The following is a 17,421-nucleotide window of genomic DNA, read 5'->3' on the forward strand; positions in this document are numbered from 1 at the left end:
GCTTTCATCTTCACACTGCTTTTTGGATTCCATCCTGTTCTAAGCAAAAAATCAATAGGCTTCTTGACTTCACTGAAAATCTTTTCCTCTCCAACAGCGACGTCTAGCGGCGCGGCGGCATACTGTTTGAATAAAAACGACAAGTTTATATCGATATACATGTATTTTTCCATTTGGGAGTTCTCTAAAATGTAAATAAAGTAATTGAGGCACTTTTACAAGCCATACAAAGAACAAAACAAAAGAAAATGGTGGTAATACCCACTTTTATTGAGGGCATTTAGGATGTTTTACACAAAACATTAGGAAGAACCCGTCCTGATACTTATGACCATCTCACCATTTTTTGTGTGGGCCCTGTGGAACCTTTTCCCCTATTTTTTTTCTTCCAAGACTTGACCACCACTACCCCGCTGGCATAAATAATATAAGACAACATATAACGCTACTTAGACAAACTCCTAAGATGCTTTTTTTTAGAGGTGATCTTTGTATAATATAATTCAAAAAAACAAACACACATAACATACAACACAGACAAGATGACCTCAGTCTTCAAACTTCCCATCCAGGATGCTTTCGAAGGTAAACGGCAGGAATTTAAAGCCCTGACCCGAGTAAAACTTGTTCTGGAACTCCACCCTGCATACACAGGAACAAACAAAAAATTATGTATAATATTCGTACGTGTTTACAGTCATTTTGAGCGATTGTGACCTTTGTTCTACATTCCAATGCGCACTCCCTGCCCGCGGTAGCCAGATGCAGGACTTGGACGTGGACCCGAGAATTTGAAGCCTATTTCCTGTCTGGAAAATGATCTGACTCTATTTTTAAATTAAATGACGGAGCTAATTGACGATCTGGTGCTTCGGGGAGTACGGTAGTGCCTCTAAATGTTCACAAAAGTTGCTTACACATGTAAAAAATAATAATAATTAAAAAAAAGACCTATTTTAACATCTTAAAGAACACTGATTTAACTCCCCGACTACTAACGACGACACTAGACGTCCAATCTATTTTAACCAGGAAAGGTCAAACTCTACCCCTCTCCTATTTTAATTTTAGCACTTAACGATCCAGCTTCACAACTAGTTTTATATATCTAAATAAATTGGATGTCTATCCTTGTCATTGGTTACATTTTATTTAAAAAGTAATCTCACTGTAATTCTATCTATTTAATCTCATTTAAATTTTCAATGTGGGTATTTTTAGTACAATCAAAAACTAATCTCAAATGATAAACATGGCGACTTAAAAGCCTCCACTATCAACACTGTGGACATAAGAGCTATTTTCTGACCCCCTTTAAATTCCTTTACTAAACAGCATTACCAACTGGGGTACTAAAGTGACCTGCTATTTATCTCTAATTGAGACTAACATCAAAATAAACTCACCAATGCAGCCTTAGCGCATGCAAGAAGGCGGACAAGCCCTCCATGATGAGCAAGATGGCCACCGTGAGCACGGCGAAGAAGTAGAAGACGATAGCGAGCAGCAAGAAGCCGCCCAGGCCACGTGAGGACAGGCCGATGTGCATCACCATGGACCACAGAACCTCAGATAACTCTAGATTCCAAATCAGATGTCATGGCGACAAGTCAATGAATAAATTTAAAGCAATAACAACAGTAAGGAAAGTTGTGGATGGAATTATTCATAATATGCCAAAAGCTACTGTGTGGTCCTTGTTTTGATAAGATTTGCTACATCTATTGACGATTTGTCAAAAAATGATTCAAACCAAACTTCTGGCAATAGGCAAGGTGTCCTTGCCCAAAAACTTACGTGCATGGGCCAGACTGAGAGCCCAAAGCCTGAGGTAGGAGGCCGTATTGGAGATACATCCTAGGCAGTATTCAATGGTGTGTATTGCCTGGTGCACGGCAACATCTGCAAAGTTAAACTGAGGCACAAAAGATGTTCCAATCAACAATTATGCATGTTCATTCCAACAATGTGACGATCTGCAACCCAAAAAAAATTAAAAATAAAAGCTTTTAAATAGAAAAAAACTCCTAAAACATACATAACCATAACTCAAACCACAAGGTGGCGACAAAACTGGGGGAAAGACAGGTACTACATGCACTAAGGTCCTACCTCTTCCTCCTCGCGGGCCTTGAAAGCAGACGACAGAAGGCATTGCTTGGTTATTGACCCACATGCACACAAAAAAACATGCATAGCAAACAAAAAAAAGCCATGAAAGAAATGGGTTACACACACAAAAAAATTGAGTATTAGTTTGACAAGAAATTCATACAAGTATGATTCCTTACACTATGTTACACACACAGTGAGTAATTTGGGGCATAAACAACATGTACACACACATGTATCTACACCTATTGTTAATTTATGACAATAGCAGCAAAGGAGTTCAATATGGGTCGACAAAGTTTGACACCCATCAATTTAAAGTATTTGCAAGTAATCCTAAGTCTAGTCTTCATACATCACGGAACTTTACACAGAGGTTTCTGCTTACAAATAAATAATTCAAAGGCTAAGACCGTCTCACCTCCGGCTCATCTTCAGAGTGTTGCGACAGTTGGTCATGCTGGATGATTTCCGCCTCGTCGTCGGTGGGCCCGTTACCCACCCGGATACCCCCGAAGGACTGTGTCCCCTGTGACATGGAAATCAATTAATTAACGGCTATTGCTTTAAAAGCCTAGCGTCTTGAGTCTAAATTATTCATCCTACCAGGTTTTTCCGCCACAAATATTGTCTGCGCAGAACCAGAGTTTTTACAATCAACATGCATGGTACGCATGCCAAGGCAATGAGCACCAAGAGTGTCTGCAAGGCTTGCTGAGGGGAAAAATAACATTATTTCAGACATTTAATCAGACAAAAAAAGCGATTTTGCTGACTTTTCTTTACAGACCTGTCCCGTGTAAAGAGGCTTAACGGTAGGGTCGCTGTAGTTGAACAGGAACATGTTGATGAAAGCAATCAGTAGACTAGGCGCTTCACGCGAAAGCTGTGCATCGTAGGAAAGCCATTTGTAAAAGATGAGTAGCACCAGGTAGCCGAAGAGGCTAGCCATGAAGACGATCTCGGGGATGAATCCCAAGTAGATGTTCAGCGGCTTATTGAAATAACTTAAAGAAATAGCAAGAATAGAGTTGAGTATTTGAGGGAAACAGACAGAAAATTGGAGGTGAGGAATGCTTACAGGTGGTTAAAGAGACTAAGACTGACTCCAAACAACATGTGGATGACACCCAGGATAACGGACATTTTCATCTTGAAGGAGTTCAAGAAGGTCAGCTTGTTGGTAGCGATATTCCAGATCTGAAGGAGAGTGTGCTTTTTAGTGTTTAATAGGAATAAAAAGTCAAAGAATTGGGACACACTTTCTAATCAACATGTAAGTGAACTCATTAGTTGTTGGAGTCTGGCGACTCCAGTGGACAAAAGCAGTAGTGTTTTTGCCCAACGGAAAATTCAGAATTAACATTTACTATTTTGAATATTCTCAATCCACATTCCTAAAGCTCTGAATTATATTTTGTAGACCACTGTTACCGGATCAATTCCTATGGGGTAGGGCCCCTTGAAAACGCCAGTGACAGCCGGATCCAACTGCAAAACTTTATTGCCTTCAAGTGTTTGAAACCTGGAAAAACAAAAACAAAAGGCCATTTAAAAAAAAAACAATAACATTAATTGGGTTAGGATTACTTACGTCCAGTTGCCTCCAACACGGGCGTCAAACATCGGCCTGACGCTCCAGCCCGAGCCGAAAACATTTAGCGACTTGGAGAAGCAGTCGTTGTAGATGATGCCCGTGTAGATGGAGAAGATTCCCATCATCAGGATGATGTAACGCCCCGCAAACACCATGCTGAACATCTAGCGCCGGATGAAACCAAGTTCAAGTAAATCTCAACGCAATTTAGCTGGAAAGTGCTGTGGCTTCGGATGCGATGGAGCGGGGGGAAAGCCGGGGAGCGGATACCTCGTTGTCATTCTTCTGGGCGATCAGCCGGCTCTCTCGCAAGACGAGGTAGAGAGCGGCGCAGGTCATGAGCGTGCCGTGGCCCAGGTCGCCAAACATGACGGCGAACAGGAAGGGGAAGGTGATGATGGTGTATGGAGCTGGAGTGGTGACAAACGAGACGATGTACATGGCGTGCCGGGCGGTTGCGGAAGATGACAAGTCGATTGCGAACATTCGGTGCACGGACGTTTGGTCGCCGGTCAAATGGTGACAGTGTTTACTGTTGAAACCAGCTCTCAAAATTATATTCATGAGAGAGTTTAATATCCAAGTACTGTTTAATATCCAAGTACTGTTTAATATCCAAGTACTGTTTAATATCTAGGTACTGTTTAATATCTAAGTACTGTTTAATATCTAAGTACTGTTTAATATCGAAGTACTATCTTATATATTAAACTCTCTCTCATGAATATACTTTTGAGAGCTGGTTTCAACAGTAAACTCTGTCAACATTTGATCAGCGACCAAAAGACCAGCGACCAAACGTCCAGTCACACGGACATTCGGGCCTACCTGGGTTGATTTCGCGGTAGCTGCCGATTCCGTAGGCGTCAACAATGTTTTGAAAGCCAGAGGTGAGCTTGTTTGTCTTGTTGTAGGTTGGTGGTGTCTGCTTTGTCTGCATCCTGTTTAGGATGGAAGGCACGGTGGAGCCGCTTTTCTCCTGGAGGACACACCCATTGCCATTTTCCCAGAGAATTGTTGGGGTTATTCTGGTTTACTAGTTACATTTTCTTACCCTTAATAACTCACCGTGCCCCTGCGAAGAGCAAACTGTATGGAGTCCAAGTCTGAAACGGGACACCACACCTCGGCGATGAGACACTTCTGGGTGACGTCGATGTTGCACAGGTTGAGGGTGTGGTAGATGGCCTTCATCTTCCTCACCTTGATGAACCATACGCGCACCGCCTTGGCCGCCGCTTGTAGGACTCGCTGTCTGTGGTCCTCGGTCTGACTCAGGACCTTCAATGTGGGTGGGAGGACAACACAAGAATGAATCTGTCATTTACTGCCAGCTCTCCCAGCTCAACCGGATGGGACGTGTCACTATTGTCGACAAACAGACTTCTATCTGACTTTATAATTACTGAATTACCATTTGGAGGTCCTCGATACGAGCGTTGACCCCTGCGAGCATCTCTTTCCTCTCTTGGGGCGTTTCAGGACACGGATATAATGTCGCCCGGAAGCTGATTGTGAAAAGAATGAGTTAAAAAATGAATTAAAAAGATAATGAACTGCTAGGTTTTGTTTACATACCCCTCACAAATCTTCTTCACTCTGTTCTTCAGCTGGTCTCCCTGGAAGAAGATGATGAACACGGATTTGTGGACTTGATCGCCCTGCAGACACATTAAAAACAGTTTATTGGAATCGATAAGCCTAAAAATCTTGGAGGTGGAGTTTCAAGCTGACCGAAGTAGGGTCTTCCAGAGGGTCTTCAATCTCTGCCTGCCTCAGGAACACGTTCCCCCTGCAAACTCTCCAAAGCATCCTTTCAAATGTTGGGATTCGCTCCCTTCCGATGACCCCGGCCACAAATCTGTGACATAGGCAAAGTATTTGTGTTTTTACTATTCTTGAGCCAATGAGGGCATCTTCAATGGGAGGATTGACTGACCCAAGTCTGAGTGGAGCTCCTCGATTGACCTCGTTGGGGTCCAGTAGAGTGGATGACTCCTCTAGCAGACTGGGGTCTTCCATCTATAAAATGATTAGCATTTAACATGAAATAAAAAAAAGTATGAGGAAATTGGGCTCTCAGGGGATTGTAATTTGACCCCAATTTTTTTTTTTTTGGAATGTAATTACATTTTTAAGCATTAATTAGCAGCCATTGACAGAGAAATATTTTGATAGCAGACAAATTGCATTGTAGGTCTCTTTCTGTGAATAGCAATAAATTAGCTGATGTAACAAGCAAATATAATGTATATAATGTCACAAAATACATTTTAATAATATTTTTATTGATAGTGTTGATGCTAACCTTGCAGGGAAAGAGAAAATGTTCAGAAATTCAAGAAATTACAGTTGAAATTGTTTAATTTGTATAATTGGGTGGCCAACTAAATGCTTAAGATTATACAAAATACATTGTTTAAAAAGTTGTGCACAATTAAATAGTAAAAAAAATGATTTTTGGTTTTTTTTGTCTTAAAATTATTGTGACAGCTGTTTTCAAAGCTATTTTATGGTACTTAGATACTAGCATATTCTTAAGTAAAAAATGGGCAATCCTAAAAGACTTTTAATTTTTTTAAATCCTCTTTTTCACCTGTTTCCAATTCTTTTGGGAGAATATGTAAGATCCTGTATCTAAACGCTAGCCTGTCTAGCTTAATGATTAACCTTCATCACGGCTCATTACATTTCGTTTAAGACGACTGAAAAGGTGCAGACAAGAGGGATGTTCGTGGAATCAGTCAAGCGCTACTAATGTCAGAGCAAAAGGTCAGAAAAAAAACACACTTGGCTGCAAATGACACGTGTAAAATATGTCACATCCCGCTTTGCATGCTGACCTCATCAAAAAACTGCTGTGTGCGACGCAGAATGTGCTTGAGCTCGGTCAACTCCAGGAAGTTTTTCTTCAAGGCCTCCTGGTTGGTGTTGATTTCCTTCAGTTCATTCTCCAGTTTCTCAAAAGTGGCCTGAAGGAAGGGAAAGTGTGAGTGACAGATGAGTGAGAGTAACATAAAATGTATTTTCTCACATATAAGCCTTAGCCTAGATTCAGTCATTTATTTTTGGGGCGACAAATAAGGCCTATATGTGAGTAAATACGGGTGTTAGTTACATTTCTAGCTCACCTCCAAGTCAATCATGTCTCTCGGAAAAGGTACTTCGGGGTTCTCTCCGGTGTCAACGATGGGGATGTCGGCTTTTTTAATCTCCTTCTCCACAAACCCTGCCAATGAGACGACGCCATTGTTTTGCTTTCCTGTAGGAAACTCCACCAGATCTATTTACAAACTGAAAAACACTATGGAAGCACTCAATAACATTGGCTTCTACATTAAAAATATTTCTGAAAAGATGTTTATAATGCAGAATCTGGCAAAAAAAAAAAATTGCTAACATATTATTAAAATTTATTTTTTTCTTGTGTTTTCTGTGGTAGAGAATTTTCCATTATTATTATTATTAATATTAATCATATCCCTTTTATTTATTTTCCAAATGTGAGGAATAAGGAACTCCAAGCACAAGGACTTACTCAGTTTGCGGTCCATTTCTTCACAGCGACGCACTTCGTTGACAAATTTGCGCTGGAAGACGTTGACGTCGGGATTCAACTGCAAGCAAAAGACAAAATAAGCAAGCATGTTTTCAATTTTTTCCGAATATTTATGGAACTTACCGTATTTTCAGGACTATAAGGCGCACTTAAAAGTCTTAAATTTTCTCCAAAATAGACAGGGTGCCTTATATATGGAAAACAATTAAAATGGGCCATTCATTGAAGGAGCGCCTTATAATGTGGTGCGCCTTATGTGTGTGAAAATGCGGTACTTTAAATGGACAATGTTTCTACGGCAAGGCACGTACAAATTCTACTGAAACTTATCCCGATATGGGAGCCATTTTAGAAACTCACGTCTCGGAATTGCACCATCCCGATCTCGCCCAGCTCGCTGACACAACAGTAGGCTGCTTCTGATTGGAGGAAAAGCTGAGCCAACGTCATCTCCTCGCTTCTGAAGAGTTCCCCCATGTTCGCGGCTTTCCCGGCACGCTCTTTGGGAATGAACGCTTATCTGAAATAAATTACAATCAAAATAAATCAACAATGTCATTTTGTCATTTTCTTAACTGCTGATCTCATTATTTTTAAAGCTATGTATATTTCTTAATACATTCCTTTTTCCATTAATGATGAGTGATGAGTATGTTAATACTTTAGTCCTTTTTTCTGTTTAAGTTTCATATGTACTGTTAACGGATGCACTTTTTTACATGTATCATATCTTATACTGACCCAGCCCATCTGTCAAATTTTTAAAGTCAATGTAGCCCCCGGGCCAAAAAATTTGCCCAACCCTGACCTATAATCTCAGATATTGTCTAGTGACAAGACAAATATTTAATTCAGGGTAGTGGCTTTTCCATACCTGCGTAGCACTACGTTGCGACTTCACATGTGATGAAGACAAATACACTAGTGCTCTTTAGCAGCAGCCTGCGAGAAGTTGCCATGTGACGAGAGAAAGAAAATCCGTCTGCCTTCACATTAAACCCATGATCAGGATAGGAATGTGGTTACGCTGGCAAAGGCTTAATAGGACAAAACTAACAGAAACTACAAGTGTATCCATGTGTGAATGAATCAGGTACCATTTTTTGCGATGACGTATGCAATAGAAACGTTTCCCTATTTCTTTCATTGAAGCATTTTAACCACCTTGGTGAAGGAAAATGACCACACAGAGCTTATCTGAGGATTATAATGGAGCATGTGACAAGGAGCACACCGATAAGCCTTCTGCTCTTTCAAATGAAACACGAAAATGCTACTTTGTTACTAAATAAAAGATAGTACGCCTGTATTGTTTGTACGTAATTAGAGCACCTGTGGAAGCAGGAATGTATACAATAATGTACCGAATTGAAGGCCATTACTTTATTTGAGTGAATTAGTCTCGGTTAATTTTATTTCAACGTTCAGTAATTATCAGTTAAATGGCAAAACGTTAATAGCAACGGGAATATAACACACGTACGTCATAATTAGCTTTATAGTGATAGCCATATTACTGAAGGCTAGTGGCTAACTTTGCGCACCTGTTGATTAATATGGAAGATAGTCAAAGACATAAAGTTCGGTGCACATATAAACACGTTTGTGTTGTTTATTACGGAGTGGTGTACTTACTCTTAAAGCGTGAATATGGACGTATTGGCTGTATTTTTCTTGGTTATGACGTTCTCGTCCTGTTTGCTTCGTACGAATTTTACAAACGCGAAGAGATATTTGACAACTTCTTCTCAAACCGGAAGATGGACTCTGGTCACGTGATTTGTGTTACGACAAAACATTAATAAGGAGAAATAATAATACTAATAGAAATAAAACTGCCTTTTCGGATAGCTTCTAAATGTTTAAGTGGGGCTTAGTTTAATTTAACTGATATTTCGTTTTGTTTGTTCTTTGGTCGAACCTACAGGAAACCAAAAACTGTTTTCCCTGTTGTGACCACACGAGGGTAGTAATGAAAAAGAATCGTTGTCACAGTAGCAAGAGGGTGAAGATGCAGAAATAGGAAAGGCATTTTAGACATAAATAGATAGGTAATAAGTAAGTTAATACATAAATAAATACATGAATAAATATATAAAGAAATAAGTTATATATATATATACCCCCATTTAATAATCCCCCATTGAATAACTTAACCTTGAACATCGGCTATCGACCATCCTGCGGCTCTACAGCCTCAAATGGCTCTATCCGTCCTTCACTTCTGATTTTAAAGTAACTTATCACTTGTTTCTATACAACTGTTAATGAATGAATGTCATATTTAGAAAATCTCCACTTGGGAATACACGCACAACGTCTGACTTTACATAACGTATCGCCACAGTTTTGGGATCATGCCCGGGAAGTGGGACGGGGGAAGGCGGAGCCCTGCCAACGGGGGCCCCCAGTAGGTGGGTCGGGAAAACTCTGACTGGGTAGTTTCACATGGAGGGGAGGCATTTGAGTGCAGCCCCTCATGCCTGAGCAGTGACAGGCCTAAACTCCCCTTGGCTGTCTGGCTGGCATCCCATAGGCGTTAGCGAGTGGCGAGACAAGCAAACTTTAAAGGGACTAAAGGGGATCCTGCTGCTTGTTTTTCAACAAGTGTATTTTTATCCCCAGAGGTCGTATTGGAAACTAACTGTCATGGCGGATACGGGGGTCCAGAAGGAGCACGACGCTCTGGTTGACGTACCCTGCGATGACGACCACGTCGCTCTGGTGGCCGCCGCCGCCGAGCCGGCCGTGGACGGCGGCCATCCCGCCCAGGAGGTCAAAACCGAAGCCCAGACTAATGGAGTCCTGGTTCTGGCCTTGTTGGACAAGATCATCGGCGTGGTGGACCAGATCCAGCAGACTCAAACCGGGTTGGAGGAACGTCAGGAGGCTATGGAGAAGTCTGTGTCCACCATCCAGGGGGAGCTGTCCAAACTTTCCAAGACCCACCTGGGGACGTCCACCGCCACTAGCAAGATGCTAGAGAAGGTTCGCAGAGTTAGCGTTAATGTCAAAATGGTGCGTGGTAACCTGGAGAAGCAGGCGGGACAGATTAAGAAGTTGGAGAGCAACGAGTGCGAGCTGCTCAAGAGACGTAACTTCAAAGTTCTCATCTTCCAGGTGAGTGTCGGTGGAAAAAAAAACATATAAAAAAGTGCATCCGTTAACAGCACATAGCGGGCCGCACAAAATGACATGGTGGGCCAGATCTGGCCCGCGGACCGCCACTATGAAACCCGAGCATTTGGGCTACTGTTTTCAACTTGACACCCAATCGGCGGCATTCCGTTTTTAGCAGGCCCAATCATGCGTGAGTCTGGGAGTCGGGATCTACTCAGGGATGCTGCCTGGGAATTTTGCAGCAAGAGCGGCTTGGTTTTCACTCGTGGTATCTGTCAGAAATTCATCTGCCGGCGTTAGGGCGGAATAAATTACACCAAGCAGGTGGTCTTGATTCCCCACGACCGTCTACATCAAGGGGTTTCAAACATACAACCCGCCATTCGCTCTTGTGATGTCCAATTTACTTAAAAATGGAGGCCTGGCTGTATATTCTCATCTTTCAATGCCATTAACAGCACTAGATGTCAAAATGGGGCGGGGTCAATGAAAAAAGTGACCCGAAAATGACCAAAAAATGAATAGAAACTGACCCAAAATTAATAGAGTAACCTGAAAATTCCCCAAAATTAATAGAGTAACCTGAAAATTCCCCAAAAACCCTGAAATCATCCAAAAAGTACAGAAAGAATCTTCCAAAATAAAACGAATTGCTTTCTATTGACAGTAGTAGATGTCCAATTCATTTAAGCTTAAAACGAAACTACTTCTATAACATAGAGCACTTAAAGCTTTTATAATTGACCTAAAATCAATATATATATTTAATACTGTATAGTTCTGGCACATGTTCTCATTAAATAAACTCTTTTAGGATAGAAAATGAGTCGTTCTTTTGTGCGGCTACACGTAGCATGTAGCTACATTTGACTTTTTGTTCTCATTCCTTTTAAATTCCTATTCGAGACCACCCGCATTTATCTGCAAACATTTTTACATATCGAGCCTAACGCTCTTATCATTGTTTCAACTCGATCCCCCTTTCTGAGCAGCTGCCGCGAGCTAGCCGCTATCACGCCGCCTGTCGCTATTTTTTCCACCTTGCCTCTGTTCTATTTTTGCCCACTGCGTTGTTTTTAATTTGATGGTGTGCGATATGGTTTACCCACAATGCAATTCAAGAACATAAAGGTCGTTCTGTCCAACTGTAGGACTATTAAGACACCTATGCAGGTACTAATGCGATATGGGGAAAAACACTACCGATTTTATCCACTAGTGTCGCCCAAATCACCAAAAATGATGGTTACTCCTTTAACCAACAAAATGATTCATTTAAAGTAGGGTGACATGTAATGACTAATTTTGAAGTTTTTAAAATATTTTTTATTCCATTCAGGATCTATTTTTTTTCATTCACTGCATTGACAGCAATATTACGTCGTTTAACCAGTTTCCTGATTTCAAATGTTATATTATGTCGGTCTATTACCCAAAATGGCGGCTGCAGTGTTCATTTCCGGTACTGCTCATTTCCGGTACCGTGTGACGCAGCATATTTGAATTCAGCCAAATATACATAGATAACTGTGTAAAATTCTAGTTTAAGGACCTTAGTAACTGTTATAAATGAGAAAGATAACATTCTAATGTAAATTGTGCCGTTTTTTCCTTTAAACTGCCACTTATATCATGTTAAAACATCAATGAATAGATGTTTCTTCGCAGTTATCCACCTGTGAAACTTATGAAGTGGAGAATATACTTCACATTACGTCAAATGTGTGGTTCTCACATGATTGGGAAGGACAAATGTTATATTTTCCGCCTTGCAGTATGTGAAAGGGTTTTCCATTCATGAAAAAGCACAACGAAGGCAGCAAAAGTCTCATAATACTGCCGTGTTAAGCTAGTACGTCGAATAGTGAGGCCTCTGTTTGCTACTTTTAGGATTTCCATTACTCCTGGCAGACAGAGTTGTCTTTACATTTCGTTCAGATGTGTCCCGTGCGTCTAAAACGTGGACAAATTGTGGGTGGGCTTCAGGAATATTCACCCGAGAGGTCTTATTTTTAGCTTCAGAGACCCACCCGAGTATAGGACGAGAACACTTAGCTCCGGCGCTCTCACGCGGCCCCCCGGGCGCCCGGATCACTCGTTATGGGGCAGCTGCGAGGGCCAGACGGGATCCGACAGCTGATCCGACCGTCAAGCCTTCGAGGCATTCAGCCCGAAAAGGAATGGCGTGCGGGCCGGGAAACGTTTTGTGCCTGACAGGGAATGTTTATGTATAAATTCAGACTAGAAACATGATTAAATGCATCCTAGCTGCCAAGTATCGGAACAACACTAAATCGTTTTGTACTGTTTGTGTGTAACGGTGTAACATGATGGAGGAATGTTAACAATGTAATGACATGGTATGGTCACAAGATGGAAGCATGAAATGACTCTTGATATTTAGCCTCGTGACTAAAAAAATTGAATCATTGAGTGGACAGTTCACTGCACTTTAATAGATTTCAGCAAAAATAATCAAGTACCCAAAACACTGTTTAGTACATAATCTTTTTGGACTATAAGTAGCACCTGAATATTAGCCACATTAGCTTAAAGTGAAAGAAAAATAATAGCCTTAGGGATGACCAACACAGTACTATACTTAGTCAAATACCACTACAAAATAAGGTTGTACATATGCTTGCCAGTAGATGGTACTATGACTACAGAATATCATTCAATTCAAATTCAAGCCATAAAATGAAAGAATAGCTCATTTATTGTTTTGAAAGTAGCATCGACAATGTGTAAAACACCCAATTTTCCATTTTCGGTGATTTTGTGTGACTCACAATTTCCTTCGATGTTTCCGTAGAAACGAAAGATGACTTATAATGAGATCATAGTGAAAGTGGTACTCAATACTCAAAACAACAACTGTACATAAGATAAACAGAAACAGTTTGATACCAATCATTCTGCTGAAGAACAATAGACCTCTAGATCAATAAACTCACTCTTTTGTTTATATAGTGTTTATTTGTCAGTCTAAAATCAAAGTCATTTTCATAAATAATATTAGACGTTTCTTAAGAATAACTGCAAATATGTTTCTTTGTTATTAGCTTTTGTACAAGAGGATCATTCAAAAGAAAGAACACACGTAAAAAAAAAGTGATGTACTGATATACCCAGACAAAAATCGATAAACCCTGGCTAATTGATCCAATTGATTATCGGTTTGCCCCGCCCCCTACAATCACACATGTCTTCCTTCACCGTGTGTGAACGAATGGCCAGCGGTTGTCCATTTGGTCTTTAATTAAGACTCTTGGACATTCAATGTGGCGTACCGTCGCCATGGCATCAGCTGTTTGACCTTCTAAACCAAGCGAGCTGCGCCGGGCAAAGTGTGGAGCCGGTTGCCATGGCGACAGTCTCTCCTGTTTACGTGTTGTCGGGAAGGAGGTAGAGACAGGAGGGGGGTGACGGTGTCCATGTATAGCACCAGCTTGCCTCCTAGCCAGGGAATGTAGCTCGGAATCTTGGGAGAGGAAAAGGCTAACCCAGAATAAACCATCGTAGACAGAAACCGCCCCGACCCGGTCTGACAACCGGATCCCGTGTTCATGATGGAAACTGCCATTTTATTTCACACAATTTCTATCTTGTGGGGGCCATGTTGGAAGATGTTTGAAAAATGAATGTGTGCTTTTTCTCAGTCTGATTGGGCAGATGTTGAATGGAATGTAATCAACCATTGTCTGTCTATTTAAACCCTTTGTTTTGTTAGTTTGGTTAGAGCAATCCACGTCCTCGTCCCTTAATTGGTTTCCTGCATTTGGGTCCAACTATATCCAATGACCCTACATTTAACGTAATATAGAAACCATCCACATTATCCTCAATTAGCCAGAGACAAAAGACTCTTTCAGATTGATACTTGAATAAATGTCACAATCAGTAACTAGCGCATAGTTTTGCACCAGTCGTATGTCTACTGTGGAGCTAATTACATTTTTTCATGGTCTTGTTCCATCGTTTTAGGACCAAATGAAGGCGGCAAAACCAGAAGAGCCAATTGCAGTGGACGGCAAGGTAGAGGTTCTCCAGCAGATACCGGAAGAGGACGGCGAGGGTCAACCAGCCAACCCTAACTCGGACGAGGAAGTGGAAATCGAGGAGATCGTAGAGGAGTCTCGAACCAAGCGCCTGCAGCGTTCCACCAAGAAGCAAGTGGACAGCATCAAAAAGGCTTTCTCCAAGGAAGAGATGGAGAAAACCAAGCTTAAGACCAAGGAAAACCTGGAGAAGACCAAGCAGAGGACCCGGGAAAACCTGGAGAAGACCAGGCAGAAAACCCGTGACAACCTGGAGAAGACCAAGCATAACTTGGAGAAGAAGATGAACAAACTGGGTTCGCGTATGACCCCCAACATGGAACGCCGGGTGAAGATGAAGACCTCCAAGGAGAAGGTCAAGAAGTCCCTCACACCCGACCACAAGATCCACGCCCGATCCAAGACCAGCGTCTACCGCGTGCCCCCATTCACCTTCTACGTCAAGAAGATCCGCGAGGGTGCCGAGGAAATGGCGCTGGCGGACCCCGTCCAGACGGCCGAGGCGACGCAAGAAGGCGAGGAGAACGGGATGGGCGTACATCTAGATGTGGAGGATGAGGAAATGGAGGCCACGCCGAGGGATCCTCAGCTTATCAATCTGGAGGTGGACCACCTAGAGAAGACCCAACGTGACTAGAGAGCCAATCCCATGGAAGGAAAACAGATAATCCCACTAGGACACATCAGTAGCCATGAGGACTTGATGCAAATATTCACATTCGTTCCATTCAAGTTTGTTTTTGTACCCGAAAGCTTTTCATACTCATTCATACTCGTTTGCTACATTTCAGAGGAAAATAAGCAATGGAACCGGCTAATAAGCTAGTAGGCTACATCTTTTGCGCCATATTTTTGCTAGCAAGCTACTAAACTAGTAGGCTACATCTTTTACATCATTTTTTTTTTGCTAGCTGGCTACAAAACTAATAGAATACATCTTTTACATCGTTTTTTCCCCTAGTCGGCTAATAAACTAGTATGCTACATCTTTTACACTATAATTGTTTTGCTAGCCGGCTACTAAACTACTAAGCTACATCTTTTACACCGTTTTATTTCATTTTATTTTTTTGCTAGCCAGCTACTAAACCACTAGACTAGTAGAGTACATCTTTTACACTTATTTGTTTTGCTAATCAGCTACTAAACTACTAGGGTAGAACTTTTACACAATTTTTTCCCCCTGTTGGCTACTAAACTCGTTGGCTAGATCTTTTACACTATTTTTTTTTGCTAGTCGGCTACTAAACTACTAAGCTACATCTTTTACACCATTTTATCATTTCTTTTGCTAGCCGTCTACTAAACAAGTAGGCTACATCTTTTTCACCATTTTTGTTTTGCTAGCAGGCTAATAAACTACTAGGCTACATCTTTTTTCCACCGTTTTTGTTTTGCTAGCTGTCTACTAAACTAGTAGGCTACATCTTTTTCACCGTTTTTGTTTTGCTAGCTGTCTACTAAACTAGTAGGCTACATCTTTTACGCAGTTACTTTTCATGAATGGAGAGCCAGCTAGGAAAAGAAGACGCTATAAATATTTTTTGCCGTTGTGATGTACAGTAATACGTTAGCCACGTGAGATGTGAAGGTAACAGTAAGTCATTCAGAAGGTTTCAGGCTGCGCTCCATTATGAAAAGGCAATACTTTCAAAAAAAGGAAGTGAAAGAACTACTAAAATGATGTTCTCACCCTCTTGTAATGTTAAATGGTTAGCACACACCTGCTATATACAATTGAAATTGCCACAAATGAACTGAAAACGAATAAAAGCTGTTGAGTAGCATTTTCCTTTAGTCACATTTTATAGCTCAAAGCATTGCAGTGGAACTTAATAATCAATCCGCATTGACGTAATACAACTAAGAAAAACATCCAAGTCTAGCAGCAAATACAAAAAAAGCACTTAAAATCTGTACACTGTTAAAAGGAACAAGGCCAAAAAAAAACCCATATCTGATCTTCATAGCCATTAATGTACATTGAAAAAAAAATAATAAAAAGCTTCCCGAGGACCTTAGAGAGGTTCCTATAATTGTAGCAGCAATACCATGTATTTTCAGCAGATAAAATGTTTCAGTGTCCACTTTTCCATTTCATTATAGACTACGACCTGTATTTTTTTCCTCATCAAGACATGATGGAGTGGTTAGTCACGAACTCGCTAGGTCGCAATGGAGGTCATCTAAACAACACACGGCCTGCAAAATGTATTTAAGAGAGACTTGTGAGGAGCGAAGAATGTGAAGGACGGATGAAAACAACAAAAAGTAGAAGAAATTAAATGTGTTTGTGTTCTTGTGTGATTGTTTTCAGGTTAATTGTATCCATTTTTCAGTACTGTAATTACTGCATTAAGACAGTGGCTGGCAATGGTGGTGATTATCGTCCAATCCAGTTGAACTGGAAGGGTTGGCAGCCAATGGACATTTATTTCCAGTAATCTCATTTCTAGAGTTGTATTTACGTTTTAAAGCTCACCTGATTGAAAGTCTATTATCGTCACTGAAAGTGTTAAAGTACATTAGGATTAGAAACATGGTTAGAAATGATTATATTATAGTTTTTGATGTGCTTATGGAAGATTTTGGTGAATCAAACCTTGATTTATCTGTAAAATAATATATTCTGGAAAACCACAAAGTACTGAAAGTACTACTCTACTCTAAATACTCTTTCTACTGGACTAATATTGTTCAATGTGTTACATTTAAATAATAAAGCTTGCATATTTTTCTCTTTTGGTTTGATTTCTGAAATAAAATAAAATAATGTACGGATGTTTATTTTTTCTTTGTATGGTATAACTTTGAATATATTGAAATGATAGCTTACCTAAAATGTTTTCATATATTTTTATTTTTATAATCAATCATTTCATTATTATTGCTCCCATAAAAATAATGTACATCCAAAGGGTCAAAAAATGAACTGTATTAGAGTATGTGACGTCATCGCTGCCAGTAATTCA

At 40.7% G+C, this 17,421-nt stretch overlaps 2 protein-coding genes across 4 annotated transcripts; one reads left to right on the forward strand and one right to left on the reverse strand.

The window, feature by feature from the left end:
* Nucleotides 1–517: 517 nt before the first annotated feature.
* On the reverse strand, nt 518–9,039 carry LOC144208485 (V-type proton ATPase 116 kDa subunit a 1-like). 3 transcript variants are annotated; one of them, XM_077734368.1, is made up of 22 exons: nt 8,904–9,039; nt 7,629–7,788; nt 7,248–7,326; nt 6,841–6,938; nt 6,553–6,681; nt 5,649–5,731; nt 5,444–5,570; nt 5,288–5,370; nt 5,124–5,217; nt 4,778–4,990; nt 4,538–4,688; nt 3,980–4,119; nt 3,707–3,873; nt 3,547–3,637; nt 3,194–3,312; nt 2,903–3,119; nt 2,719–2,826; nt 2,534–2,641; nt 2,113–2,130; nt 1,798–1,915; nt 1,407–1,578; nt 518–642 (listed from the first exon to the last, which is right to left on the reverse strand). In XM_077734368.1, the coding sequence occupies exons 2-22, from the start codon at nt 7,743–7,745 to the stop codon at nt 549–551; spliced, it is 2,526 nt and encodes an 841-aa protein (XP_077590494.1). In that variant the 5' UTR covers nt 7,746–7,788; nt 8,904–9,039; the 3' UTR covers nt 518–548. The 3 variants fall into 3 exon arrangements, with proteins under 3 accessions (XP_077590494.1, XP_077590493.1, XP_077590495.1); XM_077734367.1 differs by having other exon boundaries at nt 2,113–2,157; XM_077734369.1 differs by lacking the exon at nt 2,113–2,130.
* On the forward strand, nt 8,191–17,189 carry LOC144208487 (caveolae-associated protein 1-like). The gene is made up of 3 exons (XM_077734372.1): nt 8,191–8,361; nt 9,894–10,388; nt 14,376–17,189. The coding sequence occupies exons 1-3, from the start codon at nt 8,353–8,355 to the stop codon at nt 15,084–15,086; spliced, it is 1,215 nt and encodes a 404-aa protein (XP_077590498.1). The 5' UTR covers nt 8,191–8,352; the 3' UTR covers nt 15,087–17,189.
* Nucleotides 17,190–17,421: the final 232 nt, after the last annotated feature.

This window comes from Stigmatopora nigra, chromosome 15 (assembly GCF_051989575.1).
Source record: "Stigmatopora nigra isolate UIUO_SnigA chromosome 15, RoL_Snig_1.1, whole genome shotgun sequence".
Classification (NCBI taxonomy): domain Eukaryota; kingdom Metazoa; phylum Chordata; class Actinopteri; order Syngnathiformes; family Syngnathidae; genus Stigmatopora; species Stigmatopora nigra.